The sequence below is a fragment of the Agelaius tricolor genome, unplaced genomic scaffold (genome assembly GCF_023055355.1).
Source record: "Agelaius tricolor isolate 1412-34295 unplaced genomic scaffold, bAgeTri1.0.p SCAF_15, whole genome shotgun sequence".
Classification (NCBI taxonomy): domain Eukaryota; kingdom Metazoa; phylum Chordata; class Aves; order Passeriformes; family Icteridae; genus Agelaius; species Agelaius tricolor.
The window spans coordinates 5,759,045-5,772,841 of record NW_027269275.1 but is presented as its reverse complement, the minus strand read 5'-3'; the positions used below and the strand labels follow the sequence as shown (position 1 = coordinate 5,772,841).

General features: G+C 50.3%; 2 protein-coding genes across 2 annotated transcripts in view; both read right to left on the bottom strand.

The window, feature by feature from the left end:
- Nucleotides 1-1,566, bottom strand: part of LOC139596583 (hydrocephalus-inducing protein-like) — a 56,374-nt gene extending 54,808 nt beyond the window's left edge. Inside the window, exons 1-2 of the mRNA XM_071440988.1 lie at nt 1,542-1,566; nt 930-1,096 (exon numbers count right to left, since the gene is read on the bottom strand). Coding sequence (XP_071297089.1) covers nt 930-1,096; nt 1,542-1,566 — 192 coding nt within the window. The remainder of the gene's footprint in view (nt 1-929; nt 1,097-1,541) is intronic.
- Nucleotides 1,567-3,377: 1,811 nt separating this feature from the next.
- LOC139596582 (hydrocephalus-inducing protein homolog) lies at nt 3,378-13,522 on the bottom strand. The gene is made up of 7 exons (XM_071440987.1): nt 13,499-13,522; nt 10,850-10,960; nt 8,952-9,089; nt 7,330-7,529; nt 5,444-5,568; nt 3,934-4,138; nt 3,378-3,405 (listed from the first exon to the last, which is right to left on the bottom strand). Exons 1-7 carry the CDS (start codon nt 13,520-13,522, stop codon nt 3,378-3,380), a joined length of 831 nt encoding a protein of 276 aa, XP_071297088.1.
- Between the last annotated feature and the right edge of the window lie 275 nt (nt 13,523-13,797).

Genomic DNA, 13,797 nt, shown 5'->3' with positions numbered 1-13,797 from the left:
CTCAATGCTCAGCTGATCAGCTGCCACTCTCCACAATATTCCTGCTGCTCTGACACAAGCTCTTGGTCCCATCATGCTGCTGTCAGCTCCATGGGATGTAAGTGCCACTGTGCACTGGTGGCTCTTGGCCTTAGATGGGCCATAGGAGTAACCAAGAAGAGAACATGATCCCCTTCCTTGAACTACAGATATTAGTTAAGCTGTTTTGAAAGAAAGCAGAGGTTGGGATTATTCTGGGCTTTACTGCAAGATGAGAAGGGATTTTGCTCCGTGCAGACACCAGGCATTCATCATCTCTCCCAATGCCAGTACTCAGAATCAGGGCTCTGGCTGATGGGAGCACGTGGCAGTTTGCTTGCATCACCAGAAAAGGAAAAGGTTTTCTGTCCCTGTGTGCAGGAGAACTCCAAAGGCCCATTTCAGCCTTGCACCCTTGTGTCCAGGCTCACACAAGGATGACACTGGAAGGGACACTCAGCAATAGTGCAAGGCATGGTTACAGGAGGGGATTGGCATTTCTGTCATTAACCTTGGGCTGAATTTGGCCTCCTTTTGCCAGGGAACCATTGCAAGCTTCAGGTCAGTGTGTGAGCTGGCAGTGCTCCAACAGCCTCTGCTGAGCCCCACGTGTGGGGGGAGCCCCTGCCTACAGGAACTGCTCCCTGTGGCACTGCAAGGACACGCACACAGGGCCTTGAGCTCCAGCCTGGCAGCAGAGCTGGGCTGTGTCAGGCTCCCAGCCCTGCCTTGAGCCTGCAGGGCACAAATGCTTTGAGCAGGGAGCTCTGCAGCCGCTCCAGAAACTCCACATCCTCCCTGCCAGCACATGGGGCCAGCTGAGGATCTGCCCAGTGACTGCAGCCAGGGGAAGGGTGCTTGGGAGGAGGAAGAGGAAGAGGAAGAAAATGAGGTTCTCGGGTGTCACTTACCAATGGCTCAATGAAAAAATTGTCACTGGCGAACAGCAGGGGGTCTTTGTGCACCCTTTTCTTCTTCTCCTCGACCCTTCTTCTCAGGAGGGTAGTGAAATCTATAGAAAAGCCCTGCACCTTCTCTACTTCTTTCTCGTCCAAGAAGTTTTCCAGCCACTCCTCATCTGAGGGGTGCAGCAAAAAACTCTGCCTGCAGCCCCAGGGAGAGACAAGGCCAGCTGATCATTTAATAAGCCACAGATTTGCAGAGAGAAGTGGGAGTGCAGGAGAGCAAAGCACTTGGGGAGGAGCAGCAGCAGCTCCCCAGCAAAGGCTGAGCCAAGCCACGAGGGTCCCACATGGATCAGAGGATAACTTGTTGTTCACTGGCACAGCAGGGAGTTTCACCCCACACTTGCAAGCTCAGGAGAGGTTTCCAAAGCCAACATCCCTCCAGAGAAACCTCCTGGCTCAAAGCCTCTGCCAAAACTGAGGGAGAATCCACCGACCACCTCAGCTGGCTTTTCCTCCCACTGAGCTGCTTGGGGGATGCAGATAAAGGTCACAGAGCACCCACTGCAGCACTTCCCTGGGAAGGGGAGATGAAGCTGGCTTGTAGCTACGTGTTACCAGCATCACTCTTTGTTTCTTCCATTTTGGACCTGCCCTGTTCCCTACTCTGCCTTTCCCAAGAGCATCCCCGAGCACTTCCATAGGAAATTGATGAATTCAGGCACCGCATCCCTTCAGTGACATTGCAGGTTTTATATACAAGAAAACAGAGGCTTTGAGAGGGGAAGGGACTTTGTTGTGCAGGAGGGAGACAGCAAACTCCTGGAGTTTCATGATCCAGAGCTTTTTGGGTCCCATGCCAGTGCATGGTAGTAAATATTCTGGTCCTGCACTATCTCCTCTCCTAAAAACGTCCTCTCTGCTCTGAGATCTCAAAAGCTTCTCTGACAGCAGGACAGTGGTCTTGGAACTAAAACCATCCCAAAGACTGGAAGTAAGAAGAACAAAATGTCCTGGTGACAGTCTAGGACACAAACAAGCATGAAAACAGATGTAATTGGACAAAAATCCACAAAACCAAAACCAGGCGTAAGTTTACTTTGGGGAAACTTAGTTGCTTCTGAGGGAAAAGTGGATCACCTGGGGCTCAGGCTGAGGCAGGCAAGTGGGAAAAAATGGAAATCAATAGTCCAGAGAAGTAGCTGGAGAAGGTAAAGGAATTTTCTTTATACACACAGAGCTTGTATGGAAGTCAGACACTGTGAAGTAGAGAGAGAACAGAGGAAAATCAAGAAGCCCAGGGCACTAAATGACCCTCTCATCAGCCATTCAAGCAGGCAAGGGTCGATCTCCTGGTCCTTTGCAGGTGATGCAAAATGGCTCTGGGGAGTGCGAGCGACCTGGCCCACAGCAAACAGGGACTTGCCATGGCAATTTGGGCATGGCAGTTGGCACAGGTTTTTCAGTTTTTTGTGGCAGTTGGCACAATCAGGCTGAACAAAAAGGGTGCAGCCAGCCATCTTCCTTGTGTCTTTGGCTGGTTGTGAGGTGCTTGGGTGCTTGCCTTTTTTTTTTCATTTCTTCTTTCTGCCTTTTTTTTTCCCCAGCAATATTTTACAAATGATGAAAAGCCATTGTTGCTGCTGCTGCTGCCAGCAAGAGTGTACTAACTCAAACAGAAGCCCCCAGGAAGGACGCAGCTGTCCAGGCCCCTGGCTGCAGGGAGGGTCTGAACCTGGTGCTAACATCAGAGGTTAGTGCAAAAGACACCTGTGTGTGGTGTCAGCAGGTGAATGATCTGCTCTGTCCAGTGGCAGAGCTGAACGAAGAAATGGAAAAGCTGAGGAGAATTAGGGAGAGCAAAACAGAAATAAACTGGTGGAGCTACACCCTTCTAACCCTGAGAAAAGCTCAGCAGGAGTCAGAGGACCCCTGCCTTTTCTGTGATGAGGCAAAAGGAGGAGACCTAAAAGACAGTGGGGAATAGAAATGGGTCTCTACTGGGGAGGTAATAAAATTCCTTCCTGACCCCCACCACCTACCCAGATGTCCTGACAGAATAGGTATGAGGCCCTGGATCCAGAAGGTCTGGCAGACGACACTAAAGAAAAAAATTCTGTCTGGAGAGTCTCTCAGTTGCACTTCGTCTGTCAGCAGATCACAGCCTCAAGTATTAAGAAGAAAAGAAGGGTAGTGGTAGTAGGTGACTCCCTTCTAAGGGGAACTGAGGGCCCTAGGTGTCTTCTGGATCCATTCCACAGGGCAGTCTGCTGGCTCCCTGGGGTCCAGGTACTGGATATCACCAGGAGATTCCCTAATAACTAAATGAACTTCATCTGCTCACCACTGTCTGAGGAACAGTCACTGTGAAATAATAGAGTTCTCAATATTTGGTGAAACAAGGACGGGCATCAACAAAATTTCCACTCTGGACTTCTGGAGGGCAGATTCAGCCTATTCAAGAGACTGATTTGGAGAGTACCTTGGGAAACAGACCTTAAAACAAATGGGTTCAGGAAGCATGGACATACTTCAAGAAAGAAGTCTTGAAGGCACAGGAAGAGACTGTCCCTGTGTGCTGAAAGGCACACTGACGGGGCAAGCTGACAGCGAAGACAACCAGCCTGGATGGGAAAGGAACTTTTGAAGAAACTAAAAGAAAAAAAGAGGGTGCATCACCTTTGGAAAGAGGGGCTGGCAATTCAGAAAATATTTAGGAATGTTGCCAGGTCATGTAGGAAGAAGATTAGAGAGACAAGAGCCCAATTAGAACCTGAGGAAATCAGTCATTGCAACCAACCTTTCCTTCCCAAAATGCCATTCCTGGTTGGAGTATAAATGGAACTGGAATGCTGAGTGCTGAGCTCCTGAAGCCCAGGAACACACACCCCAGTGCCAGGCATGGTTTACTTGGCCTAAACCATTCAAAAGCACCAACACCCCCCTGAGGCCATAGGTTAGTTTCAGTCTTGGGCCATATATCTCACTGAAATGCATCTTCCAAACCAACCTCCTCTTCTCTTCATAGTCATCTTCCTCAGAAGGCAAAGCCTTCCACTGGAAGTGGGCTGTGATGTTACTCCTGTTTTCCAGGAACACGGTTGTCTGGTATGCCATGGTGATGAAGGTCTTGCCAGCCTCGATGGAATTTGTGCTCAATGCAACATCGAGCTCTACAGCTTCTCCATGGAGCTTTATGTGGATACTCTCTTCACCTGGAACAAAGCAAAGGGGAGTCTTTGCTCAGCTCACTGGCTGATGGAAGCACAAGGAACAGAACAAATCCCAGGGCACAAAAGAAGGTGTCACAGTTTTTATCTGAATGAGCAGTTCTGTGGATCAGTCCATTTGTCACATCCTGACAGCTCTGTGTGTAGAGTGGTGAGGATGTCCTGGGCAGCTCCTTAAACCCCTTAGTTCTGAGTGTGTTTGTAGAGCTTTGGCCCCAAGGTGACAGGATGGACAGTGGGATTGGTCAGTGTGCTCTGGTGACCCACTCAGATCACTGGGATTTCTGCATCCAAGTCCTTCAGGTGACAGGGTGAGGAGCCCTGTTCAGCCCTGCCTGGCCCAGGGTCTCCCTGGGCATCCCACGAGACTCCTATCTCTCCTGATCCCTTGGATCCCTTGGATCCCTTGTTGCTGACCAGCAAATATGCCTGGGGGCAGGTGGGCAGCAAAAGGAGGCCCAGAGGAACAAGTGAAGTGACAGCGCACAGCAGGAGGGGACACAGGTGAGGAAACACAACCAGCCTGGCTCTGCAATATGACAAACCACTCTCAAATGAACACCATGAAAATCATCATCATCTCCCTGTCCAAACCCACAGCCACATCAGTCTTGAAATATTTTCTATTGTTCTGATCTCAAAAACCAAGCTGGAGCATTGCACATTAAATAAAAAAGGGACAATAGAAAGATTAATAAGTACAGAGCAGCTTCTACATTAAGACTGAATGGGATTCCTCAGTCTAGAAATCAAATGGGAGATAGATGTGAGAGGTTTGTAACAACATGAACAGCCTGGGAAATGGGCACAGGGAAAAATTGGTCTTGATTTGTCACCAAACAGGAACTTGAGGGCCTGAAAATGTTATTAGACAGAAACTACATATATGTGTAAGGGCCACATAGAAAAAGGATGTGTGACAAGCCAGTGGAGAAGCAGCATATGGGACAGAGGTGTGCAAGAAATCCATTGCATTGGAGAGAGTCTGATGGAGACCTCACATCCAGCACGGCCCAGGAATCAAATAAAACTTCACCCAGGCATAGCCACATGGTAGTGGAGAATCAGGGATCCTCCTTCCTCCACTCAGCAACTCCCAGCAAAACAGGAATCAAAAATCTTCACCCTTTAGACAGGATCCACTTTCTCAAGCCCCTGAACACCAAGGAGTTTTCAGTTTTCTTTGGGCTAAAGCTGAACAGGGAGGTACCTCTGGAGGGAATGCAGGGGGAGGGACAACAGGGAGCCATGTGGAGAACTGTCCTGTGCCCTGCAGGGCCCAGCACTCACCTGGGTTGCAGCACACTGCCAGGGACCCAAAATGGTCCCCGTTGGTCAGCGCGTGAAATCTCACTGTCACCCGCATGGTGTCCCCAGCACCCAGAGTTCCTGCGATCGGCACCACGGAGAAAGGACTGCAACACAAAGAGAGGGATCAGGGCTGGGGGGACACCTGGCCAGGAGATTCCTGCTGCACTGCAGCTCCCTGCAGCTCCCTTGGGCAAGCAGGGAGCAAACCAAGCACAGGCAGCAGAGGACAGAACAGACAGGCTCAGAAACAGCCACTGAGCCACTGCTGAGGAGATCCAGCCCTCACAAGATCCTGGGCGTAAAATGACCTCAGCTCCCCCATACTCTGCATCCAGCTCTCTGCAATGAGGCTCAAGGGTCCCACTGCCAGCAATCCCATCAGAGAATGGTTTGTGAAGAGCACAGAGAGGGTTCAGAGCTATCTGCATGCAGAACTTGACACTGACTGCCTCAGGAATTTCTCTTTTCCTGCTGCCTATAAACCTCATCTCAGGAGATGCAATGTTAGGGCACTACCCGTCCTGGGATATTACAGCCTAGGAATCAGACAGGGAGAAGGAACTTTTCCTTGAAGACCAAGGAATAGTTACAGTTGAATTTGCAGTGTGATTCTTTGGTTTCTTCTGCCTTGAAAATATCCTGATTTAGCCTAAAAAGGGCACATTTTATCAACATTTCAATGAAAGCTGCTCTAAGAAAAGGAGCAGTCAAAACTCTGAAAGAGTGCAAATGCAGATTAGAGCAATAGAGTGACATGGAAACCCAAAAGGAGGATGCTATTTACAGTCTGAAGGATCCCATGCCAGCTAAATGAAGCACCATGAGCAGGAGCACATCAAGGAAGCAGAACAGGAGGTTTCTGTGTGTTTACCAGCAATGCAGTCTGGGACTGTGGCTTGTCATCCAGGTTGGTAACTGTTGCTTGGCCCAGCAGAGAAACTCTGTGTGAGGTGTTGGAAATGTTAATGCAAATGTGTTGGTGCACTTTGGATTTAACAGGAGCCATCAGGATTGGTCACCAGGTAAAGAGCTCTTGCCTGACAAGCACAAGACTCTGTGCTTTGATGCTCAGGGACAGCTCAGGGGAAATGTGCTTTGTGCTCTTCTCCAGCCCCACTGAGGAAACAAAAGTTCCTGGCCTGGGTGCTTTGCTGCTGGTCAATCTGTCATTGAAAAGTCTGTTCTGGGGAGTTTGGTGATGATTACATCACACACAGAAATAAAGAGAACATCTGGCAAGCTGAGCTTGATTGATGTCACTTGCTTCAGGTTCAGCTCATTCAGGACCTCTTGCTGCAATGATGGGCTGAGCTGTTCCCATTCCCACTGGTGAGACCATCACTGGCTGATGGAGAAGCCTTGGGCCAGCAATGGTTATGTGCTGGACCTGAGACTTTGGAGGGAGGGGAGGAAAGACAAGGCCTCAGCAGCCCCAGAGCCAGATCAGTGCACGTGCTCCTGCATCTGCCCCAGGGCTGATGCCAGCACTGCTGCAGGTCCCTGCTGGGGCTCGGGGGGATCAGTGCCTGCTGGGGGCAAGGCACAGGATTTTCTTCTTATTCTTTTGCCAGAAATTCCACCAGAACAGAGAAGCTGCCATTTAAGGGAATCCCTGGCCACACTTCAGCACTACCTTCCATTCCATTCCATTCCCTTCCCACTGCTGCCCCATGTTACATGTTCCTGCCCTCAGATGGCAGGATGGGAATAACACTCCTGAGGGTGACTTCAGGGCTTGCCTGCTCACTTCCAGCCAGGGCTGCAGGGCAGCAGCTCTGATGCTCTGGTTCCTTTGCTGCTCTTTCCCAACTCTGCTCTCACCCAAAGGTGATATCCTTTGCACAGGGACAGATGAGCTGCCTCACCTCTGGGTGCTCAGCTGGTAATGAGCTGTCCGGTTACCGACATTGCGAACCAGCAGAATCTTCTGGGTGCGGTGCTTGACCGGACACTCGGAGAAGTCCACCTGGGCAGGGAAGTCCAGGATGGCTCGGGCAAAAATGGCCCGAAGTGGCACAACGATCTTCTCCTTTGCAGTGGTGCAGGTGAGCTCATGGGAATAATTCTGCAGGAAAAGAAACTGGCTCAGCACAGGGCATTTAGTGCCATCCCCATGGCAGAAGAAAAACCATTTCCTGTAACTCATCCATGGCATCAATTTACCTATTCCACCCTAAAATGAACACTGAGTTTTTCTAATATGTCACATTTTAAAGGCACCAGTGCCCTTTGCAAAAGCTATCTCAGTGGCATTAAGCTCTGGTGTCACTTGGGTCATACGGATAATTGCCCTAGGCCACCATAATTTTCACTCACAAATTTTAATGATATTAAATAATTCCTAAGCTCCTTCTAAGGAACATGGAGCTAGGGAACACAGCACATTCCTCTTTAGGTTTCTATATTCCCACTGTCTGAGAATAGGACAAAGTGTTAAACTGACTCTAAGCAGCAAGAGGAAGATGAGAAAACAGCTGCACCCAAAGAGATCCTGCACCTCTGGCCTGGTGCAGAAACATCAGTTGGCTCAGAACTCCCCTCTAACTTTCCCTCTCCAACCAAGTCAGGAGAAGAACAGTGCTAAGAGGTTGCAGGATGCTGTTGGAAAGGGCCTCTCTTTGTTTGCCTGCAAGGCTTCCTCCCTTCCATGCCATGTCCTAAACCCTTCTGTATGAACAAGTCTCCAGATGCCAGCAGTGAGATCAGACTTGCCAGGGCCTCAGCACTGCTGTTCAAACCTCCATGCAGAAGCACCTTTGGCACGGAATGGGTGCCAGCTGACAGAGCAAGCACAGTGACAGGCATGAAGACAGAGCCCCAGCAGTGTCACTGCCACGGGCTCTGGGCCCACAGCTCTGCCTGCAGCTTGTACCTGCCCTACACGAGCTCCTTCAGGCAGGTGTCCAAGTCCCCTGCAGCTCAGCAACCTCCTGCTGACCAAGGGCACCCAGAGCCCAGTGTGCCTGTGCCAGGCTGGGCTCACGGGCACAGCACATCCTCTGCCCTGCCCCTGCAGCTGTGCCATGGTCACCTGTGCTCTGGGACAGCACAGCTGCAAGGCTGCAGAACAGAGGGGGTGAAAAAGCACCGTCTTTGCTCCAGCCCAGGGGCAGGCAGGGAAGCTGTTGGCAGTCAGGAAGGAGGAAAGCTCCCTGAACTCTTTGTCCCTCGAGTGTTTTCCATAATAATGAAACCCCTTCCACTGGACCTAGAGATGGCTGAACATCTGTCAACATCTCTTTGTCATTTTCATCCTGTTCCCTGTGCATCTTCCCTTGGGAATGCTCAGGGATGTGCAGGGAGGGGGAAGCAGAGCCTGTCAGGCCTGGCTGCAGTGCCTGCCAGCAGTGCCAAGGTGTGACTGGCTGCTGCAGGCTGCCTGCCCAGGGCCTGGAGCCCAGCTCACAGCATGCAATGGGCTGGAGCAGAGTGCAGGGAAAACAATGGCTGTGGAGATCATTGTGTGCTTTGGCTCCTCCAGCCTCACCTTGTTCTCATCGGGGGTGAAGCGGATGCGTAGAGGGGCAGAGGCGCCTGGTGGCACGATGTGGTACACATCACTGGGGCAGGCCAGCTGGAAGTAAGGTGAGCTCTCCATGGAGACCTTCACCATCCGAGCAATCTGCTGCAAAGACATCAAATGATGATTTTGCCACTTGTGGAAACGAGAGGAGACCTGTCCGTGCCCTGCTGACATCCCTCCCTGGCCCCTTTTCCAAAGCACTTTCAGCTGTGCAGGCACAGGCACATCATTCACAAGGCTGAGCTTGAATCCCTCCTGTCTGGCTCCAGCATTGTGGCCAGGGCCAGTAGGGCAGTGCCTGGTGGGAAGGAAGGGCCAAGCAGGTCAGCACCAGCAGGATGGAGACAGAGCACCTGAACCAAGTCATCTGCATATTCAACAAGGCCAAAAAACCTGCTGGCTTCTGCCTGCACACAGCCATGAAGTTGTCATGTTCCAGGGGTGAATGTGCTACCTGAAAGCAAAGCATCAAATTGTCCTGGAGGAAGGAAAAAATTCCCTTCTAGCAGATGAGGTTTGGGTAGGGACGTTGTGGAGATAGAGTCATGCAGGCAGAGCAGCAAGAGAGGAGACCAAACCACTGTGGCCTTCCTGGGAATAAAAGTAAACCTGAAAAGCAAAAGAAGGAACACAGCAAGACAATCCCTAAAACAAGGAGATGGCAAAGAGAATTTAAACGGGCAGTAAAGCAGCAAGGAGGAATCATAAAACCATGAGAGCATTCAGCTTGCCAAAAGTGATGGAAACACAGACAGGCTGTGCCTATTGACTCTGGGCTTCAAAGGCATTTTCTGCCTGGAGAAACATGACCAGCACTGAGTGACAGTGTGGTTCCAGTATGCAAAGCCAATCTTGGCTCTCCAGGGCTTCTTGCTGCCTGTGCAGGCAAGCTGGGCTGCTGGGCATTCCTGCCTGCAGCCAGCAGGCCAGGTGCTGCCCTCTGGGATTCACAGACACAGCACACATGCATTTTCTAGCACACAGATATCATCAACCCCTGAGCACCAAAATGCTCTCAGAAAGTCTAAACCAGATGATTTGGACTCCCTCCTGTCTCTTCCCACCAGCCCACTCTTGGCACAAGGCTCATTTGAGAAATGTTTCCCTGACTGAAATTCCAATGGTCTCTGTTTTCCTCTTTACACTGGAACACAACTGGTGACATTTTTCAACTTTTTCCCTCTCAACTCTCTTGGGAAACTGCAAAACAATCACAAGTGAAGGTGAAAACCTCCAGGAGTGTTGGATGTGATGTGGTTCTCCAAAGGGAAAGCAGAGCACCGTGTTGCTTTTGGAAAAGCTGAGCAGAGCTGAATGAAACTTAGCAGGAGCCTGAAGTGGCACCTAAAGGCCTCCCACTGCTTCTGCTCCATCACTCTGATTGCAGGGCTCTTTCAGAACACATTTCCTGCAGTGCCAATGCCGTTAATGAGAAGTGATTCCAGCATAAAGTGGAGAAGACTCAGCCCCTGAGCTGACTGTGAGCTGCACAAAGGGAGCCAAACAGTCTGACAGAGGCAGAGATTCCTACCAGGAGCCAAGATTAACCAAGGAGACACAGGGTGTGGTATAGACTCAAGGCAAAGCATGAGAGCAGGTAAGAACTGTACAGGCTCAATATTCCTACCAATCCAGAGCTTTCAAGAGCAGGAAACTCTTTTGGCATAGATACCATCAATGCATGGCCAAAATCAGGGGACAGTTCCCAGTACAGGAAGATTTCCATAATCTTGCAGAACAAGGTGCTGAGACATTTTCTTCTGGATGTGCTGCAGCAGATAACTTACTTTGCTGTACACTGGGGGAATGACAGCACTCTCCTCTTCCAGCACAGTGTTAAAGCTCCAGGTGCCAGCACTTACCTGGTCCTTGTTAATGAGAGACAGCACCATTTCAGAGACCTCATGAGCAGCGACGTTCTGAAATACCAGCTCTCGTGGGGAAACTGCCAACACGCTCCGTTTCGGAGGTGGCTGGAAAGGTGAGAGAGCAGGGAGAGGTTCAGCTGCTGGGAGGAAAGTTCATGAAGGATCCCTTACACTGATCCCCAGTGAAGCACAGACTCTGGGTGAGCATGTCTGCCCAGGACACACTGGGCAAACTCTGGCTCACCCACCTCTGCTCTGAGCTGATCAAGAACTGCTTGATCAGCTTAGAGCAGGCTCAAGCCAAGTTGCTCTTTTTATTTCTCCAGCTTTCCTTCTCCAGAATGCCAGGCAGCACGTTCCTTAAGCACAGCCCTGTGCCCACTGGAGCACTGACTGAGCACTCATGGAGTAAGTAAAACCCACAAATTTACATCAGATTCAATTTTGGGATGTCCTTTACTCTGAGACAGGGAAACTGAGGCCCACACAACTGCAAATACCTGTTTTGAACTAGAACTTAAGCATCAGTAAGAAGAGAACAGTACTAGAGGAGGTGTGAGAGATGAGGTGATATTTGGCTGAAGCCAAAAGGTTTTTAAGTGAAAGAATGGAATTTGTTGGTACTATGTGTTGTTTGTAGTTTGGATTTGTTCAGGTTGGTTTGTTGGGTGTTGCTGTGAGCTGGGAGAGGGATGGGGTTGACAACCTGACCTGACCAAAAGGAAGGAGGATGAGAGGGAAGGGGAGGTGAGTCCCCTGTACATCTGGCTGCCTGCAAAATCTAACACCCCGTCAGGGTCCCAACACATTGTTCCAGCCCAAAGCAGTAATGCAATTTGTTTTGCTAAATCTGAAGTAATTCCTGCAGGTCCTCGGCCTCAAAGGCCGACGCTGCCACTGTGGAGGGAATGCTGTGACCCCAAGCATTTGATGGTGACCACACCAAAGCAAGAGGTGGCTCCTTCAGCAGGAGAATGGCAAATGGCAATTTTGTGCCTTTGCGTCCTCAGCCTTCCCCCCCTGGTTTTAGCAATGGCAGCTACACTCCAGCACAGCCCAGCAGCTTCAGCAGAGGTCATTTGTGTTGGCTTAGTGCAGATCAGGACTCCCAGTCCACCACTCCCAGCAGTTTGCAATGACAACAGGACCTGGACATTGAGGTCTTTTGCTGGAGGCGAGCCTGTCACAAGCACTCACCCTCTTCAAACTTCATGTTAAACAGAAAGGAAAAGAGCGGGAAAAGGTTACCTTTGGAAGAAACACTTCTATGCCTTCCGAGCTTAGTAATTTGGTAAGACCAGGCAGAAAACGCCAGGTAATGCCGGCATCCTTCCTCATCTGGATTATCTGATCCCTCTGGTACTTGCTGGGACGCACCTGAAAGGCAAAAAACCAAACCAAACCAAACCAAACCAAACCAAACCAAACCAAAACAAAACAAAACAAAACAAACAAACAAACAAAACCAAACAAAAAACCCCCCACAAAACCAAAAAAAAAAACCAAAACCAACAAAAACCAGCAAGAACGTCAGAGATGTGCTTGTTCAGAAAGGCTTTCCTTGAACAAGTGGCACTGATGAATAATTTGTGATCACAGCCACTAGGACAGTTCTGGAAACCCTGGAAGTTGCCTGCTGAAATACTTAGCACCAATAAATTAATAATACAGAGTGCAATACACATACTCCAGCCACATGGCTCTGTCCCATGAGTCTCTCTGTGGTTTGATGGGACATGTTTGGGGATTTCTGCTCTTTGGGCATTTGTTTCCTCTTACATTTCACTGGATTGAGGCAGTGACCTTTCCAGAGAGTGGGGAGGAGCTCTCAGAACTGCCCGAACTCCACCCCTGCACAACACTCAAAACTCACAGGCAGGAGATAGCACTGCTGGCTGAGTCCAAGGGAAGCAAGCAAGACAAGCTGTACCAAGAGTGAGGTGCACAGGAATGTGTCCAAGTTTTAGCTCTCTCTGTTACTTAGCATTGGTTTTCTCTGTCTGGGCTGACAGAGCCCTCGAGAGAAGAAAACAGAGGGATGTCCTTGGCAGAGCCTCAGCAGTGGGGCATCTTCAGTCAAGCGAGCTGCAGACAGCAAGGGACCTTTGTGGCCCTGGCTCCAGTGCTGCCTGCAGGGCTGCATCTGTGCCCACCCAGGAGCTGGGAGAGAACAGCTGCTTTGGAAGCTCTTCCAGCTGGGACCAGCCGTGGCTCTCAAGGCTTGGGGCAGAGTTTGAGCTTTCCCCCTCACATGCCCAGGTGCCCAAGGGCAGCTTGGTCAGAGCAGCACAGGTGAGTGCCCAGCCTGACAGAAGGAATTGCTGTGGCAAAGGGGAAGGAAAGAAGCCCATGCTGAGGGCTTCAGCTGTACATTGGTTTCACTTGGCTCTGCTGGCACAGCCAGGCAAGGCGCTGGGCTGTCCCTGACACATCCCACAGTGTTCCCTACTGCACCAGGACAGCCCCAGCAACAGGAGCATGGCACAGAGGGCTGGGGAGGGGATCTGCAGCTTCAGAGCACTGCTGGAACACAGGGGCAGGGAGAGCAGGGACACCAGGGCAGTTTCCAGCCTTAACACAGCCCCAGGGGCTACTCACATTAATAGGCTTCTGTTTGTCCCTGTGCAAAAGAGGCTCCGGTACCTTTCCCTGGAATCCGGCCGCCATTGTGAAAAGATGATGTCACAGATGAGTGACAGTGCCTCAACAGAACTGGAAGGAACAACAATGGAACTCTGAAAATCCAGAACCCAGTTCATGGCAGACTCAAGGGATATACTGGTGCTAAAGATTTTCTATGATTTGAAAGTAGCTATGTGCTTGTTTGGCATAAGCAGCTAGTATTGTTAGGCCTCTAGTTGGACTTTATTTGAACTACATGGTTACCTTGTGCAATTCAAAGATGGATCATACTGAAACCTGGAGCTAAAATGCTCAACATT